At 34.7% G+C, this 19,302-nt stretch overlaps 1 protein-coding gene across 2 annotated transcripts; it reads right to left on the bottom strand.

Moving 5' to 3' along the window:
* Positions 1 to 3,068: 3,068 nt before the first annotated feature.
* On the bottom strand, positions 3,069 to 15,479 carry LOC106066224 (uncharacterized). 2 transcript variants are annotated; one of them, XM_056010431.1, is made up of 7 exons: positions 15,325 to 15,479; positions 14,971 to 15,140; positions 12,255 to 12,459; positions 10,242 to 10,532; positions 9,979 to 10,045; positions 9,286 to 9,337; positions 3,069 to 4,762 (listed from the first exon to the last, which is right to left on the bottom strand). In XM_056010431.1, exons 1-6 carry the CDS (start codon positions 15,377 to 15,379, stop codon positions 9,286 to 9,288), a joined length of 840 nt encoding a protein of 279 aa, XP_055866406.1. In that variant the 5' UTR covers positions 15,380 to 15,479; the 3' UTR covers positions 3,069 to 4,762. The 2 variants fall into 2 exon arrangements, with proteins under 2 accessions (XP_055866406.1, XP_055866405.1); XM_056010430.1 differs by having other exon boundaries at positions 14,962 to 15,140.
* Positions 15,480 to 19,302: the final 3,823 nt, after the last annotated feature.

Here is a 19,302-nt window from a genome sequence, read left to right on the forward strand (position 1 = left end):
AAATCTGACGTGGGAATGATATAATTTGAAAGGCCCTCTAAGACCACAAAAGATGAATATTAATCTATAATATAAATTTATTGATCCTGGTCATTTATTCATTTATTAATTGATAATCAATAATCATTTCATTTGCCATGAACGATAAAATACGATAATGAGATGTTAATGTGAATATCGATGATTAAAAAAAAAAAAAGGTGCATCTCTAGATCTAGAAAATTTAAAGGCTAGACTTAGTTGTAAATAGTGATTGTTTCTTCTTTCAAACTGTTCAGTCAGAAGGGGAGTTTCATATGAAAATATTGTTTGAACTTTTTGAACTTGCATGTGTGACAGTTGGGGGGGGGGGGATTTTAGTGAAATGTAGGGAGATGGAAGGCTAGCGCTCATGTTCCAATAAAGTGTTTGTTTATATTCCACAATAAGGGTTTGTTGATCGTTAGATTGAATAATGAGAAAACAAAAAAGGGGACTTATGAAGGCTAGTCAACTTTGGGATGGGGGCAGAGGCGGCCTTAGCAGTGTATCATATACGGGGCACTGAGCCTATATATACCGCAACACAGTACGCAAACGGGCTAGTCCACTTTTAACGCTGTAGGCCTTTTTTTTGCTACAAAACATAGTACATTACGTAATATTGGCCTGTCACTAATTACACACTGTATTTTAATTGTTCTGCATGAAATGATTCGCCTTTAAAGGTTAATAAACGTAATTAATGATTCAGAAACATTTTGCATGAAAAATGAACAAACTAGATAATAATAATCTTTGCTAAGCACGAAGGAATCGGAAAGTTACTAATTATTACGAAGAACTAGAACACATTCAATAACCAAATAATTGCTTAGACGGTCCAAACGGATTAATTCACGGAACTTTCCTGGCTTGTCGCTTTACAGTAACAATAATATTATGTATCTTCTCTCCAGATGCGCTGTCCAAATGTCGATCTGCAACGTCGCAACCTGTGTAGACCAATAGCTCGTAATTCTATCGTGACGGCAGAAACATGTGACATGTAATGATTATACAGCGAATGGGGAATAGTTATTTAGGAGATTAAAGTGTTAGGGTATGTTTTGTGATACTGTTCATATACAAAATTAGTGTACAATTATGAAATTAAATACTGCGAGAATTTTAATTTCACGGGCGGTCTTGGGACATATCCCCTAAAAAGTAAAAAAAAAAACAAAAAAACATTATATTTCATTATTAATTTTCATTTAAAAAATCAATTGTACAAAAGTTGTATCTGAGAAATTATCTGGATTGCGAAGCAGAAGGTGACAAGGAAATATACGATCGCGGGCCCCCCAGCCTAAGGCGAAGGACCTGGGTCAGTTGCGCCACTTGCCATCCACTATGTTCGCTACTGGGTGTGGGAGCGTTGTAATGAGGAACGTTTTATTGAGGTTTTAACTCTTTCTCTCCGTAATTATTTTTCCACATTTAAAAGGAATTCCTCATTTTGCTCATTACTATTTCACTACCCTGTTATGATTGGGCTTTAATAGCTTTGTTGTTTATTATAATTAGAAAATGTTGTATTCAGTGTAGAATTAAAGGGAAATGCATGCTCTTTTTACATAATTCAAAGTCAAGTTTAAAAAATTAAATACTAATTTAATTTTATTAGGCCAAATCAACGATGATATCGTCGATTAGGAGAGAAAGAGTTAATAGTGTTCCTTAAAAAAAAATATATACCAACTCTTAAAACCGTAGCGTTTTTTCAAAGGTATCAGCTAGTTATTATTATAATAATAATGAACACCAAAATGTCTTAAATTTCATAATATTAAAAATGTTATACAAAGGATTTTTAGTCTTTATGAGCTCCTCTATAACTGTAGCCTATCGCTATTTCTTTTTAAACATTAACATTTTATATATAAGTATTTAGCCCACTTTATTTGCCAACCATATTTGAAAGACATTTTAAATAATTAATCCGAATGTTCCAAATGTTACAGCTCTCACAGTTTTGTATGTATAATATATTTTCCAGTTCAGCTAGTGACAATTAGAATCTAGTACGATTATTTTGTATGAACTACACAATCTTAGCAAAACTGTTATTTATTTAACTTTTTTTAGAATCTAATAATCTCGCAGTAGTCTATGACATTGATGAGGCTAAAAACACCTCAAGCTATAATATAATGTCTATCAATATGTCATTTTATAAATGAGAAATGGTAGGAACTAGTGTTAAAGTGTTGTAGCGTATTTTGACGAAATGCTTTGTAACAGCATGTTGTTAGTACTTTTATATTTCAAATGAAGCGCTTCAGGGACACCCTCAAAGCTTCTCTGAAGGCGTTCAGCATAGACCCAGGCACCTGGGAGACAGAGGCACATGACAGAGCATCATGGCGTCGCGCTGTGAAAACTGGCGCACAGGTTGCTGAGGAAAAAAGAACAACGCTGGCAGAAGAAAAACGCCAGAAAAGAAAAGCAGGGCAAACGACACTAGCTCCAGCTGGAATAACCTGCCCAGTGTGCGGCCGAACATTCCGGGCCCACACATGTCTCAACAGCCACATGAGGAGGCATAAAACCCCAGTGCAAAGCCCTCAGCCCCCTGGATGACAAAGTGGTCATCATCGAACCACGATGGACGAACTATATATATATTTCAGAATGTTCATATTTAAAAAAAAACAAACATTTGTATTTAATGATTATTTTTAAAAATATTTTTTTATTTAAATTGTTTTACATAAAGTGTTGTTTTATTTTAAATTATTATAACAACATTTGAGGATTTGTTATACGGTGTTTGTGAAGAGAAATTACAGCTTTTTATATTTGATTTAAATTGGAACAATCTAAGTTATGCATTTAACCTAGTGAAACATTATGTTTATAATGTTTATAATAGTTGATTGCTTATGAAAATACTAAATGGGACAAATTTCTATGTATATATCTTTATTTTTGAAAAGTTGTTTTTATGAGGTGCATACTTATCTTGATGTAAATTTTTTGTTCAGCTTGGACCAGGCTTATATACTAGACTCAATGTTAAAATAAAATAAAACAAAATATAAACATATCTTAAAAAATGATGAAGTTTATTTTCAATTTTGTTCAATTCATAAGAATATTTTTAGTTGATATATACGAACACTAAAAGCAAGCTTCAAAGAACACACATTTCTACTACAAGTAAAACGCTTTTGCTGCCTTGAGACATCGTATCTTACAGATTAAAAACGTTACTTCAAAAGAGACGATACTCTATTAAAATAGTTTTACTAGTTTTATTTGCAAGTCACACGTGGAACAAAGTTTGCACAAATTATAAATAAACACACAACAACAATACGTCACCCGTTTTTTTTTATAAATAATATAAATATATCAATAAAATTCTAACGGGAGATCATTAGATATGACACTTTTTAGAGCTTGGGCATGTTTAAATACAACCCAATGTAAGTGGGTTAAAGCTATGTGTATTTAAAATCATACACTTTGTAATTATGTCTGTATTTCTACTAAGGAATACGCTAAGACAATGCAGTTTGTCAACTGTCCAGCAGAATGTAAAAAGGGTAATAAGGACATTACCTCCTGGTAGGCTTTTTGACTAAAAGTAAAAAAAGTTCTGCCTTTCACCATTTGGTTTACTGCATTAATATCTTTTCTGTTAATCAAATTATTTCCTTAATTTCTTTTAGATGGAACACACAAACTGACTAATAAATATATCAGAAACGTGTGTTTGCATATTTACTTCATTTAAAACCTTTTCTTGCAAGCTTCATAAGATCAGTGATATTTTTGTAATCTTGCGCATAATGCAAAAGTTGGATGAGCAATTTTACTGATCATCCAGTGGACAAAAGAGATAGGCTTTTTTTTTCACAAAGCATAAACTGAAGAGAACAAACATAGAAGTCCACAATTATATTTACGCCAGTGATATGTTTCAACGTAAAGCTGTTTCTTGTGAGAAAATACACAACTTTGCAGCCTTTTATTTACTAATATTTATCAATAATTACAAAACCAGCCGAGTTTTGGAATTTTATATTTGTCATCTTTTTTTTTTTTGACTCCTTTCAGAGAGCAGGAGTCTGGCACAGGTAGCCTTTTACAGAAATTCCGCTGTAGATAGCTAGCCGGATCCGTAAGTCGTGCAATGAAGATATGGTACGACCGGAAACAGCAATGATGGCTGTTATTGTGGGACCTTCAGACATGACTTTAAGTGAAGAGCTTCAGGTTCACGCTTTGCAGTTGTTTAAAATCTTTCCCAATAACAAAACGGGTAATGGCAAATAATTACATTTTTTACAAATTATCTTACATGTGTTTGTATTGAGCTTTCATCTTCAACAAAGATTTTTACAAAATGTTAATTTCAAGAAAAGAAAATACATAGCAAAATGGAACCGTAAAACACGTGAAAAAAAAAACAAAGCAAAAATTGTATAATTGCAAATATTTCGCAGTATACTCAATTGATTGAAATGGAAATTATGAACTAGATATGCGCTTTTCAAAATACAGAAAAAAAAAACACTGTATATATCTTTGGGAAAATATACAATCCAATATACAATAAATAAAATAATTAAAAATCATGTAAACTTTAAGGTTCTAAACAATGACATAGTTAAAGGAATTTAATTTAAAACTTTTAAAATGTAAAGCCATCCACACGTACAATCATACTTACAGTTCTACAATGAAATTAATAAATAATAAATCTCCCAGCTAGAAGTTGTATATTAGAAGCCTGCGAAAAAAACAAATAATCAAAATATATTAGAAAAAACAAATCGCTTGAGCATTTAAATGAGATATTTAACACTGGGAGTAAATTTTAACACAGAGAATGGAGATTTTCATATTAAAAGCTTAATCACACTAATCTTCTCTCTTTGTTTACATAGATCCGGTTAATCTGCTTTAAGCAATACACTACACAAATAGAAAGAAAGAAGTGAAAGAGAAATGGAGAAAATAAGGCAGCGATAAGATGGTACCTGATACCAGGGCCGGCATTAGGTAATTAGAGGCCCAAGGTGAAGCAAATATTGAGGCCCTAGACCAAATGAATAGGGAGGCCCATGATGAAGTGAAATAGGGTAGCCCCAAATGAAAAAAGTAAAACAAAAAATTAAGACCGAAAAACGCGCATTGAATTATGAGTCGTTCGTATCTATACCTGTCCTAGATCAAGAAATAAGTTAAATTCGGATAGCGACGATAGCACAAATATGCTTCATGAACGACAAGTTATCACCAGACTAGAAATCTATGGCCTCCTTTAGTCGCGAAGCGACTATGGACATGAGATGAATGCCTGGGCATCAGCTGTGGTCGGAACGATGTCGCCCACACATTAGTTGCCCCCTCTCCACGCAGCTGATGTATCCAAAGGAACGGCAGTGCCGATACAGTTTTGACATTTCACTAGAAGGAAGGAACAATGGTCTCCTAACATATGTAGTCTAACAAACAGATGAAAACATTCATGAATCAACCTTGATACATGGTACAGGCTTAGAGTTAGGCAGGCAGGTAGAGACTTAGAGCTAGGCAGGCAGGTAGAGACTTAGAGCTAGGCAGGCAGGTAGAGACTTAGAGCTAGGCAGGCAGGCATAGAGTCATCGGGTGTCTGCCATGTTTGAGATTTGTTCCATGTTTCGCAATTTTTTTCTCTAAAAATATTTTTTTTTGGTCTTGTCAAGGCCCCCACCAATAGGAAGCCCTTTGGTGGCTACATAGTTTGCCAAAGCTTAAGACCGTCCCTTACGTACTTACATATTCTGTACAACGGATACATCAATGCATGTTAAATAAAATAAAGACTTAGACAATTAAACTATGTCGAGGTCACCTTTGTGGAAGATTACTGTAGCCAGCTAGATAATATATAAAGAAAAGGAAAGTTCCCCTCTCAGACATTGCGATGTATATCTATGGGGCAGATGATGTAGAGGTCATATGTTTATGTGGGACACGGTTAACGAGGGTGTCATGTGGCCAGCGCATCCACCAACCGCAATTACTTTCCCCAACTATTGTTCGTTACCTATTTCAGCTGGCTTGACTCAGAGGTGTTCTAAAAATAGCGTATTATATATCCCAGTCTTCACCACGATACGAACCTGTGACCTCTCGGATCGAAAGCGCTATACTATTTAGCTAATAACCAGGGGCGAAGAAGGATACACATTGCCAGGGTTCAAAAATGTAATGATGTCCACCCCCCTCTTAGTTGACTGTATCGGAAACCAAACGGAGCCATACTGCATGTATTACTAACCTACAATTACTAAAAGGCATTTCATTATAGGGGTACCAAATATCCAAGCAAAATGACGACATGTCATCCTTTGAAGGGTCGTGTCATCAGTACGCATCTTTTTTATTTTGTATTTTATTTCCCTTCAGAGCCCTATTGGTCGTCTCGTAGGATAGGCCTTTTTGTAGCCTTCATGCCGTGTTTGCTACTATTTTACTTATAACTGCACTAAAACAACTTTGATATGCTTTAATATATATATATATACTAGCCTGACATTACCCGCGGCCTGCGGGTCTAAGTTTGTGTTTACTAATGTAGTGGATTGGATTTAGATGTAGGCCTATGTTAAACTTAGCTAATGATCCTTTCACGTTATTTCTCTTTCGCTACGAAAATAAAATTAGTTTTGCGAAAATGGGTTTACCAGAAGCCGATACATTCATATCTATTAAAAACGAAAAGAGCGATAGCTTTGTTAAATGAATGGGATTATAAAGTAAACGATTAGTACGCGATTCATGAATGAATATAGATCTAGGCCTATCTCAACTCGGCTTCGCAGCTTTTGTAAACGAATGTAGTCTCCTAAAAATAATGCTTTAGAAAACCAAATTTGAATGTTTATTTGATCAAAATATGAAATGAATGGACTATAATTAGTATGTTCATGTGTTAAAGTATAAAACTATCTGTGCGAAGAGAAGTTTTATCATCTTAGTGTTGAATTAGAGTTTTAGATCTAGGGATGGGATTATAAAGTAAACAATTAAACGAATTAATTTTTAGTACGCGATTCATTACGGTATTGTCTAATGAAAGAATGTTCGCCAGGAAATCTGTAGTCACAGATATAAGGAACTAATTAATGCAAAAAATGCTTTTGAAACACAAAATTGAAGGTTAATTTTATTATATAATGAAATCAGTGGATCTTCTTTTGTATTTTCATGTGTCAAAGTAAAAAACTATCTGCGCAAAGTGTATTTCTTAAAATTAGATCTAGGTCTAAATCCTTTCTATCTTTTCTCATGTCAACATTGTAGACATGGCCTAGATCCATAAAATACTATAGCTGTAATAGAGTCGGACAACTTTATTTTTTTAGGGTCTTAAGTTTGTTTTAGGGCTATTATACATACACTACGGTCTAAGTTAGTACCCAAGAAACATTCCTGCCTAGTTTTATCAAGATTGGTCAAGCGGTTTTGATGTCTATAAGTAACATACATACACCTCACATTCTACTTTATAGTATAGATCATACTTCCATATTCTGTACTAAAGGTATATCAAAAACTGGATTTTATAGAGTTGTGAAAAGCCTCTACAGCAGAGGCGGGCAACCTTTTCTGCCGCATCAAAAAAAAAATTTTGGGACTGAGGTGCTGCATACATATACATCTATACAAGAGTTCGCTATTCCTTGAAATAATTATACGAACGATCTTTTTAGACTTCATAAATGCATGTATACATCACACAATTTCACCACAAATGTATAGTAATACTTAATATAAAGTATATAACTGTTAATCTTGTGCATGATTTTCCGGAATTCTGGAACTAGCTAACTAGTTGTTGTTTTTCTTATGACCGCTGTCGATTACAGTCAATCATCATCGATCTGTTCTAACACTTGATAATTTTCAAACAAAAAAGGTTTGTTCACAGATGAATAAGGTTCCAAATAATGTGAAAGTTTAACAGCATTTTTTTTAAACTTCGCAAAATAACTGGCAGGAACATTTTTTTCAGATCATAATTTGCTTGGAGGTATTTCCTCTGGAGCTGAATCAGCTTCTGCACTAGATGGTAAGCTGAGGGTATTGAAAACTGATTCCAAGTTCTTGACGTCTTAAAATTTGCTTTCAAATTCCACAATCAAGGAATCCAAATAAGTCTTGTACTTATCAACCATTTCACTAGGAATAGTTTCACTTTCACCAATGAAAATAAGAAAACCTGAATGCACTTGTTGGCCTCTAAAAATGGAATAGCTTTGTTTGAAAAGATTTAAGACGCACATACATTTCATGTGCAAACAACGTGTTTAGGTGTTTCAGATGATAAACATGAAGTCTACCTTCAACTCTTCATTAGAAAAATTAGTAACAAAGTCAGTCAATATCCTTCAAGAAACCTAACACTATCTTCATTGAGATTCCATATTATTCTATTGCTAGGCCAGTGGATACTACTGTGTTACCGAACATCATAATGTTTTGTTACCAAATCTTCAATTACTTTTCGGAGTAGCCAGTCAGGGCCGGTCTTAGATAATTGGAGGCCCTAGGCAAAGTGAATTTGGCAGCACCAAATAAAATTAAAAATTTAAATTAACTGTGAAAAAACTAAAAGTATGCAATTTATTAAAAACCTAGTGTACTTCAACAATAACAATGATGATTAGTTTCGATATTTCTTCACTTAATCTGCAGGGCATGAAAGTTTCGTACGAGGCCCGCAACATTCGTAGGCCCTAGGCAGCTGCCTATGATTAAGGTCGGTCCTATGCTTTAACATGCATGAAATGATTGCATCTTTTAACTTTATATTTAATGTAGCTGGCATGAACTTGTGTCTTTGACTGAATTTTTTGAATTATTGACATTTAAAATAATCTTCTTTTACTTTAAACTTTTTAGAATGACGTTTAGAGACATTGTTTCTTTAGTCTCTTCATTATAAGTGATAATCAAAAGTTTTAATAAATTAAAGATATTTACAATTATTTATTTTTAATATATTTGCATTTTTATATATGTGTAATGTGTGGGCACACTGATTTCTTTGGGTGTCCGCGGCCGCATAAAACATTTCGGCGGACCGCATGTGACCCGCGGTCGTAATTTTCCCACACCTGCTCTATAGCATAAATCATCTTTTTAATACAGAGATAATTATTTAAGTTTTCTTCTGTTTGTTAATGTATTTATGTAATTCTTTTTTTTTAATTCAAAAGATATATAGATAAGTATATTAGAAACAAAAATGAAAGTACTTACTTAAAATAGGGCATTACGTATTAAATAAATGACTACCAGAGACATTGGATAACTGAAAAACAAAAGAACAAAATAGCATGAAAACCTTAACTATATTACAGAATTAATGAATATTTTAGATTATTTATGATTACAGATTGGATATATACACAGTACACTCAACCTACTCACAATCAGACATTTGAGCACAGTCAAAGTAGTAGACCTCAATTACGCTTTGATGCTATTGGGTCAATCAGAGCTAATAAATGCCCTTACTAATAATAATGACTATAAAAAACAAGCTTAAACAAGTATAAATTTTTTTTACTATCATTTCGAAAGCATGAACAGTTAAGTCTTTCTGTAAACACGTGACGCAATGAAGTCTTAAAACTAATACAAATAATAGATTTGTCTTTGTGTAAGAAGATTAATGATAAGTGCAGCATCTCACGTGACTATGCCGACCCATTTGCGACCTGCATATTTTGCCATGTTATGCATGTTGTTTATAGACACTGGTTTACCTGGCCCCTTTCAGACAGCCAGTTTTATGTTCTATTGGGACTTGAGAAGAAGGAGCACGTGAATGGAATCGGTGATAGAATTTCACGGACAAATTAGCTGTTGTTGCTATGTAATTAATGTCTTAGATTTAACACGTTGGGTAGATACGGTACTGTAAACACCTTATTAGTGTACACTACTTACATGATAGGCCCTAGTATACAACAAATAACGACAACAACGATACTTCCAGCTTTGTCTTTAGTGAAGTCTGGAATGAAGAGAGAATACAGTATAATGTACAGTAAGTAGTATAAGTACTTTTACTATAGTAACATTAAGGCTATCAGCCTAATAGTATATTGTTTGTTACATGAACTTTTCGATTTTTTGTCAAGAAATTATTTCAATGTTTAGTTTTGTAAGAAAACATATGTTCATTGAAAGAAAATTATTTTAAAACTTACCAACAGCGACATTATATGTATACTTCTGGGAAGGTTGATTGTTATTGCAGACGTACACTGCCAGAGTTATAGACGTAGACTTGGGCATGGGATAAGTGACTTCATACTGTAAGATACTCTCTGCTTCTTGTATCTGTGTTCTGTCGTTGAAGGAAAGATGTAGCTTGCAGGGGGAGAGTGGACTCTGACATATTGCCCGAATACTTAAAGTGTCAGTGTTGACTTTTAGGTAGCCTCCATGACTGACGTTTTGTCCATTGATAAGCATGTCTGCTGTGATCTGATTGGTTTCTAAAAAAAAAAAAAAAAATTTAATATTTCAAACTAACTTTTACCCACAGGTTACGCCCTATTTATATACCAAAGAAAGGAAGAAAAAAATTGTTGCTTAAAAAAAATATTGTAAAGATGACTTTAAAACTCTTCCGTCATTTTCTAAGCTAGTGTTTCCCGAACCGTGTTCCGAGGAACCCTAGTGTTCCGCGAGTCCTGAATAGGTGTTCCGCGAACAACTAAAATAATTAACTAGTACACAATCATGTGTATTTATCTCTCTAATAAAAATAAGCAACGTATTCCGCTAAATGCATGTTCCGCTAAATACATGATATGCAAAGTTCTCAGTTAAGGGAAAATGTTGAGAAAACTGTCCTAAGCTTTCTCTGTAGGCCTCTTACAGCAGTAAAAAACTGGCGAATTTCTTGCATGAGGAATTCTTTTTGTACAAATTTTTTAAAAACTAAAACTTTGTTAAATATTTCAATGAATGATTTATTTAACAAAAAAAATAAAAATAAAAGCATGCAATGGATAATTTAATTTTTCACAAATTCTTCAAGTTTTTAAAAAGCCAATGGGAAGCCACATTCTTCTTCTAAAGATAAAATTTTATAAGTGAATACATAGGTCACAAAAGGTCATATTTGTATATCACTGTCATTAAAAGAGGTAATATAAAAAATGATGTCCAAAGAACAATTGGTGTGAAGGCTGACCTATGACCTACAATACATAAAGACATTACTAGTACCAAGGTTCTTTCAGCTACCTATTTCTACATACAATAAATACCACAACTACACAAGGCCAAGGACTATGTCCTTGTTTCTCATAGATCAGCTGTATGATATGAATGATAACTCAATCAGGGCCGGTTTTAAGCCACTGCAACCTATGCGGCCGCAGTGGGCCCCGCGCTTTGATAGGCCCCGCGCTAATTATATTTGAAATTGTATAATGATGCAAAATGTACGAAAAAGTCGTGGAAATCTCCTGAAGTTATTAAAATCTCCTAAAAAATAGACAAAATCGTTATTTTGGGGTGTCATTCAATGTCGAAAATACAAATCTTACGCGAAAAAAAAAGCTTTGTCAGCTTTCATATTTAAATAAGGGCATTTAGACGCCTTGACTAGTTGCTGTGAAGCTGAAACAAGAATAAGTATAAACAACAGGCATTGACAAAGTTCACCAGAAGATGCTTTATTCTGAGACTAAACGTTGGAGTCAAGTTTTTCAAAGACTAGTTGCGATTGTACAATTTCTAGCGGAGCGCAATTTAGCTTTCTTCTTGAAGCTGACACAAAACCCAAATCTCGGCTGCATGGATTGAATTTACAATGTCCACAATTCTGTTGAAGCAACTTATCATGTACTTAGTTAAGAATGTATAAAATGCAAAGACGAGTGTTTTTTTTTTCTTATAAAAACCTTTATTTTCATTTATTATCCTTATCTCTACCCATACTGGGCCCCGCGCAATTCGTTTCGCATAGGACCCCGCAATTGCTAGGACCGACCCTGAACTCAATAGATCAAGATTGTATTTACACAATCTCTGAATGAAACTCATTAAAGGTAAAACTATCTTTCCAATTACGTATGTACATTAAACCTTCTTTTTTTTTTTACATTTCTTATCATCTAACTCACGTAACATATATATATATATATATCCTGGCCTTCTGGCACCCTTTTGTTTCTGTAATATGTTATCTAGATAAATGTACTCACCGCATACTCCTGATAGATCCAGTTCATTTGAGTCTTTATGCTCTTTATCGTTTATCAATCTTGCAGCAATTTTACCCAGACACACACCTGGGCTACTTGGCAATGTGATAGTAAATGTGACTACATTGTTTCCTTCACTGACATGGAGAGAGCAATCCCCTACAGTGGCTGTAGCATTGGAATCGTCCAACCTCATGACACAGTACTGCAATATAGCACAATTATATGTTATTTCAAGAGTGAAAACCAGCGACAATAGTATTATGAATAGTTATAATGGGGACATGCTGGCTGAGTAGCTTGGGTTCAAATCCCTGTGGAGATTGTTATTCAGATATTCAGGACGCCCTTGAGTCCACCCAAATCTGATGGGTACATGGTTGGTCGCTGTGCTGGCCACATGACACACTTGTTTACCATGGATCGAAAGGTTGGAAAGTTGTATTACAATTTATAATAATAAATAAAATATTAAAAACGATAAAAATGGCTTTGCAATGTAACTAAAATTTCAATATTCCCAATTGTGATTTCAGGCAGTGGAGTGACAAGGGTTGGTGTCGCCAGGTACTGTTAGCTCTGGTTTTCCCAACCCCCTAACACTTTTCAAATAAATAATATCGTCTATTTGCTCTTTGTATATATAGAGAGAGGGAGGCAAAGAGAGATGGAGACTGACAGAGAGACCAATAGAGAGAGAGACATCGACTGACAGAGACACCAATAGAGAGAGACAGAGAGAGACATAGACTGACAGAGAGACCAATAGAGAGATATAGACTGACAGAGAGACCAATAGAGAGACAGAGAGAGACATAGACTGAAAGAAGAAAGACTAATAGAGAGAGAGAGACAGAGAGAGACATAGACTGACAGAGAGACCAATAGAGAAAGAGACAGAGAGAAAGAGAGAGAGACAGAGAGATAGGCAGAGACAAATCGAGAGAGAGAGAGAGAGACAGACAGAGAGATAGGCAGAGAGAGATCGAGAGAGTGAGACAGAGAGAGAGACAGACACAGACAGACAGAGATAGAGACTGCAGACAGGTAGAGAGAGCACATTATCTACATTAATTTATTGTTGCATATCTGTAAAATGAATGTCATTTTTTTTCTAATGTTAAGTAAGTGGGGGGGGGGGCATTGTATTGATAGTTACTTCATACAGTCAAATTATGATTATTAAAATTGCAAACAGACTTCACGTTAGCTAAATACGTATTTCTAACACTTTAAATTCTTTTACATTTTATTGAAACGGTTCTGCAGTTTACCGGCGTCAAGGAACACTGTATTATACATAACCTAAACGCTTGTAAAGGACAGACTTCTTAAATGTCTTTTTTTTTTTTCTAATAAAAAAAAATCTTTTTCAAGGCCCCGTTCTGCATGCTTATAATCCAGTTTGGGGCTGTTGTGTATATGATATCCGGGACTGGGAGTGTTCAACTACTGACGTAGAAACTCCTTATCCCCTCCCTCTTGTCAGATAAACTACACACCCAATTCAAATGAATCAATAATGCATGTTTGTAGGTCACTGCACTAGGATTATATCTGATAATTTCCAGCCTTCACAGATATGTTTATTTCCTTAGGTCGATTTCATGTCTTTATGGGTCAAGGGGTTATCGTAAATCTTGCCCCCAACCACCAGGGCTTGAACCCATGTCATTCGGTTTGTTGTCCGCGTGCTAAGAGACGACCAGGTTTTTTTATGCTGATCCACAACCATCATGGTGCGAGACATATATATTATTCCCTACTCACCACACCATATCGACCACTATGTTTTCAATGACAAGTTACCTCTTCTGACCTATCGTTGACCACACGCTATAAGCCTCTTTTCGCACACAAGTAAACAAATGCAACACATTAAGCCGGATCTGTGTTCTTACTAACCGGATATAACGTACGAGGAGTGTTAAAATCACATCCAGATGTCACACAAAAAAAAGACACATAATATCTCTAATACTGAATTCGATATTAAATAACTACATTTTATTTATGTCTATTATTACTGGAAAATTCGTAGCTTTTTCATCTTGATACATATTTTCCCCATTCCCCATAGTGATAAATCGTTTTTATGTAAGAAAAAAAAATGAGACGTATGATGTGTTGTGTTGTGACCCCAATCTTCTTCTCTCAGATGTCTAGCGTTACTTAACAGAACGATGCTGACGGCGGGAAGTCAACACAAAGCACGCGGACAAAGTTAATAAACACAAGCGCGCAGCACGGGCCAGGAAGAAACAAAATCAATACACACACGAGGCTTGACTAGCCCATGAAATCACTGTGTGGAATTAACACTTCAACAGGGCGCGCGCGTCTGATCAGTGTAGCAGCTTAAGACGGGAGTAGGCAAATGTTTAACTGTCATTTTATATTCCCCCATTACATTCATTAACTCCCCCTCCCCTCTCTCCCATTCTCTCAACAAATCATTATCTATAAACCTTCTTTTCTAAAAATCAATATAGCATTGAACTAGGTCTTTGTATCTCATAACTCAAAAGGATAATACACAGATATGACGTCATTCATTTGTGTACTGTCTTTGCAACAAAAGAAATGACTCACGAAGTCATGACGTCATTAGCCCCAAAAGGTTTGTCAAAAGCGATAGTGGCTATACGTAAGATGTAACACTATTAATAGTATTACTAACAAAACTAAACAGAATAGAAGTACTTACGCTACTTACCAGCGACGCGTTTAAGCTTGCGTGCGTGTTGATAAGTATTTGTATAGAGGCATTTGAATAGTCCTGGACTCTAGCCACACCTCTGACAAGTATTGTGTTGTTTTGTGAAAATCCAGTGCTAGAATAGCGACATTCTGGCTGTTGTAGTTCAATATTGTCACATCTGGTACCTGGAATGTTCAATGTTTGAATTCATACACTTTTAAAATATAAAGCCATTTCTAATTAATTTCGTAATTAATGCCCTCTTTAAAGTTTAATAATGTATAGACTAGATACTGAAGATATATGTATAAGTTACATCACTGTAAATGTAAACATTGTATTAAAACTAAACTATGATGTATTGGTTACCAAGCAGCGATCCGAACAGCCAGCACACAAACATCAAAGCCTCCGTGGACTCCATGTTTGAAGCCGTGTTGTCATTGCATCATCAAGTAACACGTGGGTCAGGCCGGCGCTGTTCTATTTACATTGGAAACATAGAAAGGGAAGTAACTTTACCAAAAGGAAATTAAGAACGTGGTATAAATGTATTCTGCATTACAATTATAGAGATCTATATTTAAAACATAATTGCAAAAAAAATAAATAATTTAGTGATAATTTACATTTATCTTAGTGACATAAAGTACGAGTTAAATTTTGGACCTACTTCCTACTTTTTTTTTTTTTTGGGGGGGGGGGGGGAAATAGTAAATACGGATTTTCCCGTAAATATATATCATACGTAAGGAATGTCGTAGGCGTAATCTTGACCTATTTAACATTTTCAAGTTTTCATAATAGTTAGTACCAGGTGGCCGAGCCTCGCTCTGTTCAATAATTTCTTAATGAAGGTTATCAACCCGAAGTCATTTGGGTAAAATTTTTGAAATTACGGAAATGAACGATCGGGTAAAGACTATCAATCTGAAGAGTTGCTTTAATGTTCTGCTAGTTCTCAATGTAATTGTACATGGCGATTAAATATTGTTACAAATGACCAGTGACAGAAAGAGGTTAACGTGTGACCCCGACGAGATAACACAGCAGCGGGTGTTCCCTGGAATGTACATGTATAAACAGAGACAGGATGTGACGTGTCCTTACATGTTATTCCAAAAGGTACTAGCAATGTCCAGTGACAGATAGAGGTCACAACTTGTGACCCCGGCAAGATGACACTGTAGCTGATGTTTTCTGGAATCTACATGTATAAACAAAGACAGGATGTGACGTTTCCTCACGTGTTATTCCAGAAGATACAAGCAGTGTTTGTGCAACTTTGGAGAAGCGATTAGGGACTCAATATAAGCCAGAAAGTTAATGTGAAAGTCAGTCGTATGGAGTCGTGAGTGAGCCGTTACAGTCGATACAGACTATGTAAGACGTGTGCGGCTCTGTGGAAGACAAATGTGTACGACTCGATGCAAGTTAACTAGGGTAGAATTAACTGGAGTGGACTACTGTCGTTAAAGTCTATACAGCGAACTACAGTGGACTTGAGCCGTTACAGTCGATACAGTCGGTGTAAGACGTGTGCGGCTCTGATTCGGTAGACTTGAGTACGACTTGGTTCAGCTTTGGGAGACCTGGAGCGACACTGGGAAGTGTGTCGGTCTGTTCTGTGGAATACGGCTCGAGGAAAGTTGAGAAGAGATGAATTGCAACGAAGTGAAGAGATGAATAGCAACGAAGTATAGCTAACTGTAAACTGACAGATATTGTACAGTCTTCTACGCTACATGTTACACTAACGAATTGTTAGAGTTAATAGTCATTAAAGTTATATGAAACTGAAAGTTGAGTCGTCAAGTTCTTTGCTGTGTTTTTATTTGTGTGCCAACTAATACATCTAGCCAGAAAATCCAGAAATACGTAACAATATAAAGTCTCTTAAGTCCTCCTACAGTCTAGACTAACCACAGCTCACGTAGTGTAGTTATACATTGCATCTTTTGCATACAATTATTATACTATTATTGGCTTGGAAGAAAGTCTTTGCAGTGTAACTTCTGAGATGGTTACGTTCAAACATTTAATAATGCAATTAGTATATTCATTATGACGCAAATCTCTACGTTATAGGGTAAAACAGGCACATTGTAACAAAGTAAAATGGCGTATATTTTCTTACTAGACTTAAATGTTTGCATTAGTTTTCTAAAGAAACGTTTCCGTGGGGCACCTCTGTTACGCCGTACAATATGTTCGTCCTCGATATTGGGTACGTGCCCTGCCCAGCCTGACCGTCGGACTATAAGAAGTTTATAACGGCTTTTGCCATCCATCCATGCCAGTGGTGAAACAGCCCGTGGAGGGCTATGAGCTGCTTCAACACATCCTTCCACGCCCTAACACCAAGCTTTTTACCGAGGTTTATTGTTAAATCAAAAGAGGCTGCAGCGTACGCAAAGTCGTTGACCGCTAGCTAGATATCATGTTCAGTGTGAGCAAGTGAGGCGTAGAGAAGTACAATAATAATAATAATAATGAGGCGTTTTCAGCGTTTTATGTTTATTTGAAAAGCTCTGCAAACATTTCCAGAAAAATACTTTTTACCTTCCTCCTTTTAAAACAATATCTAGAGGACTCTATTACGTTAACTGAGTCAGAACACAATTTAATTGAAAATGTTGAAACTGTGTTTTTATGTAAACGAATATTCTTCTACAAATACAACAAACAATGCCATATTTTAAAAAATATCTAAAAAAAATTTTATTGTATAAAAATACAAAAACGAATTATAAATAATGGAATGTGCATAATGATTCTTGTTTAAATATAATACAATTTCAAGACATGCATAACTTAAACAAAATACTTTTTAAAAAAAATACGATTTTAGGGAGCGTTTTTTTTTTTACTCTTAATAACTAATTAATGCTCTATTTATACAAAAAAAAAGTACTTTTTTATAATGCCCTATTTCCCTTCACCCGAGAAAAAATCCTGGTTAAGAGAATGTTGATATATACACGACTATAACATTGTATTAATAGGCCTATGTTTCATTTATCTGTGAACTAAATTAACGTATTGACAGCTAGTCATGACTAACTAATAAAAAGGTATTTCACTAGTTACACTATGACGTCATCTTTGGTTGATTCACATTGTGACGCACCATGGATTACACTCATCATAATTTTGACTATCAATTGTATAAATATGGATATATCTGTGTAAAATCAATCTTATTTTTTATATTTAAATTGTCATTCTGAGGAATGTTTTAAATGTTTTGAATGTTATTTCAGCACGGCGGGAGATGGCGTCGGGCAGAGATTGAACCCAGGACCATCAAAATGACACTCCAGAACGCATACTACAAAAAAAGGCAAACATCCTGAAATGATCACTATGCAAGAGCTTAGCCACCAAAACTAAGAAGTGAAGTTTGAAATATATAAAGAATATAATATTGGTCACCAAATTAGGAACAAAAATAATACCATTCTCACATTTAGTGTTTTTATAAAGCTTTTTGCCTTTGATTTAGCTTAATAAACCATAACACAAAATTAGTCAATGCCCCATTTTCTATCAAGTTTTAAGTAAAAAAGAATTATATATATTTTGTTTAAGTACATAATGATCACAATTTATATTCAAAGGTATCTAACAAACATTATAATTTGATTTAAGACAATAAACGTTAAATATCAAACTAAACGCTCTTATAGTTTCAATATTGTTAGTTGTTATACCGGTTTACAGTTATAAAACATTATTTATAAGGTTAAACAATTAGTCACAAATAGTCGTGTTAGTACCAAAAAAAAAAAACAAACTCCAGTCTTCAGCTTTACCATGTCAAAAGTCAAACCTGTGGAAATTCAATGGCGAATGGTTTAGTCTCTATTACAAAGATATGGAAAACGAAAAAAAAAAATAGTTTAATTTTTTATCATAACCATGTGAGTCTCGAAAGTTGTTAGCTTAATTATGATGTTAAAAGCATGAGTGGGACATGCCATTTCGATTCATAATCATATATGACGTTTACACATGCCATTTTGATTCATAATCATACATGACGTTTACACATGCCATTTTGATTCATAATCATACATGACGTTTACACATGCCATTTTGATTCATAATCATACATGACGTTTACACATGCCATTTTGATTCATAATCATACATGACGTTTACACATGCCATTTTGATTCATAATCATACATGACGTTTACACATGCCATTTTGATTCATAATCATACATGACGTTTACACATGCCATTCAGACATGACATCTATAGAATGCATTTCGATACGACATTTAAGCATGAGAAATACATATGAAATTAAGACATGGCTTTTATTTATAGCATTAAGATA

The sequence above is a fragment of the Biomphalaria glabrata genome, chromosome 14, assembly GCF_947242115.1.
Source record: "Biomphalaria glabrata chromosome 14, xgBioGlab47.1, whole genome shotgun sequence".
NCBI lineage: Eukaryota > Metazoa > Mollusca > Gastropoda > Planorbidae > Biomphalaria > Biomphalaria glabrata.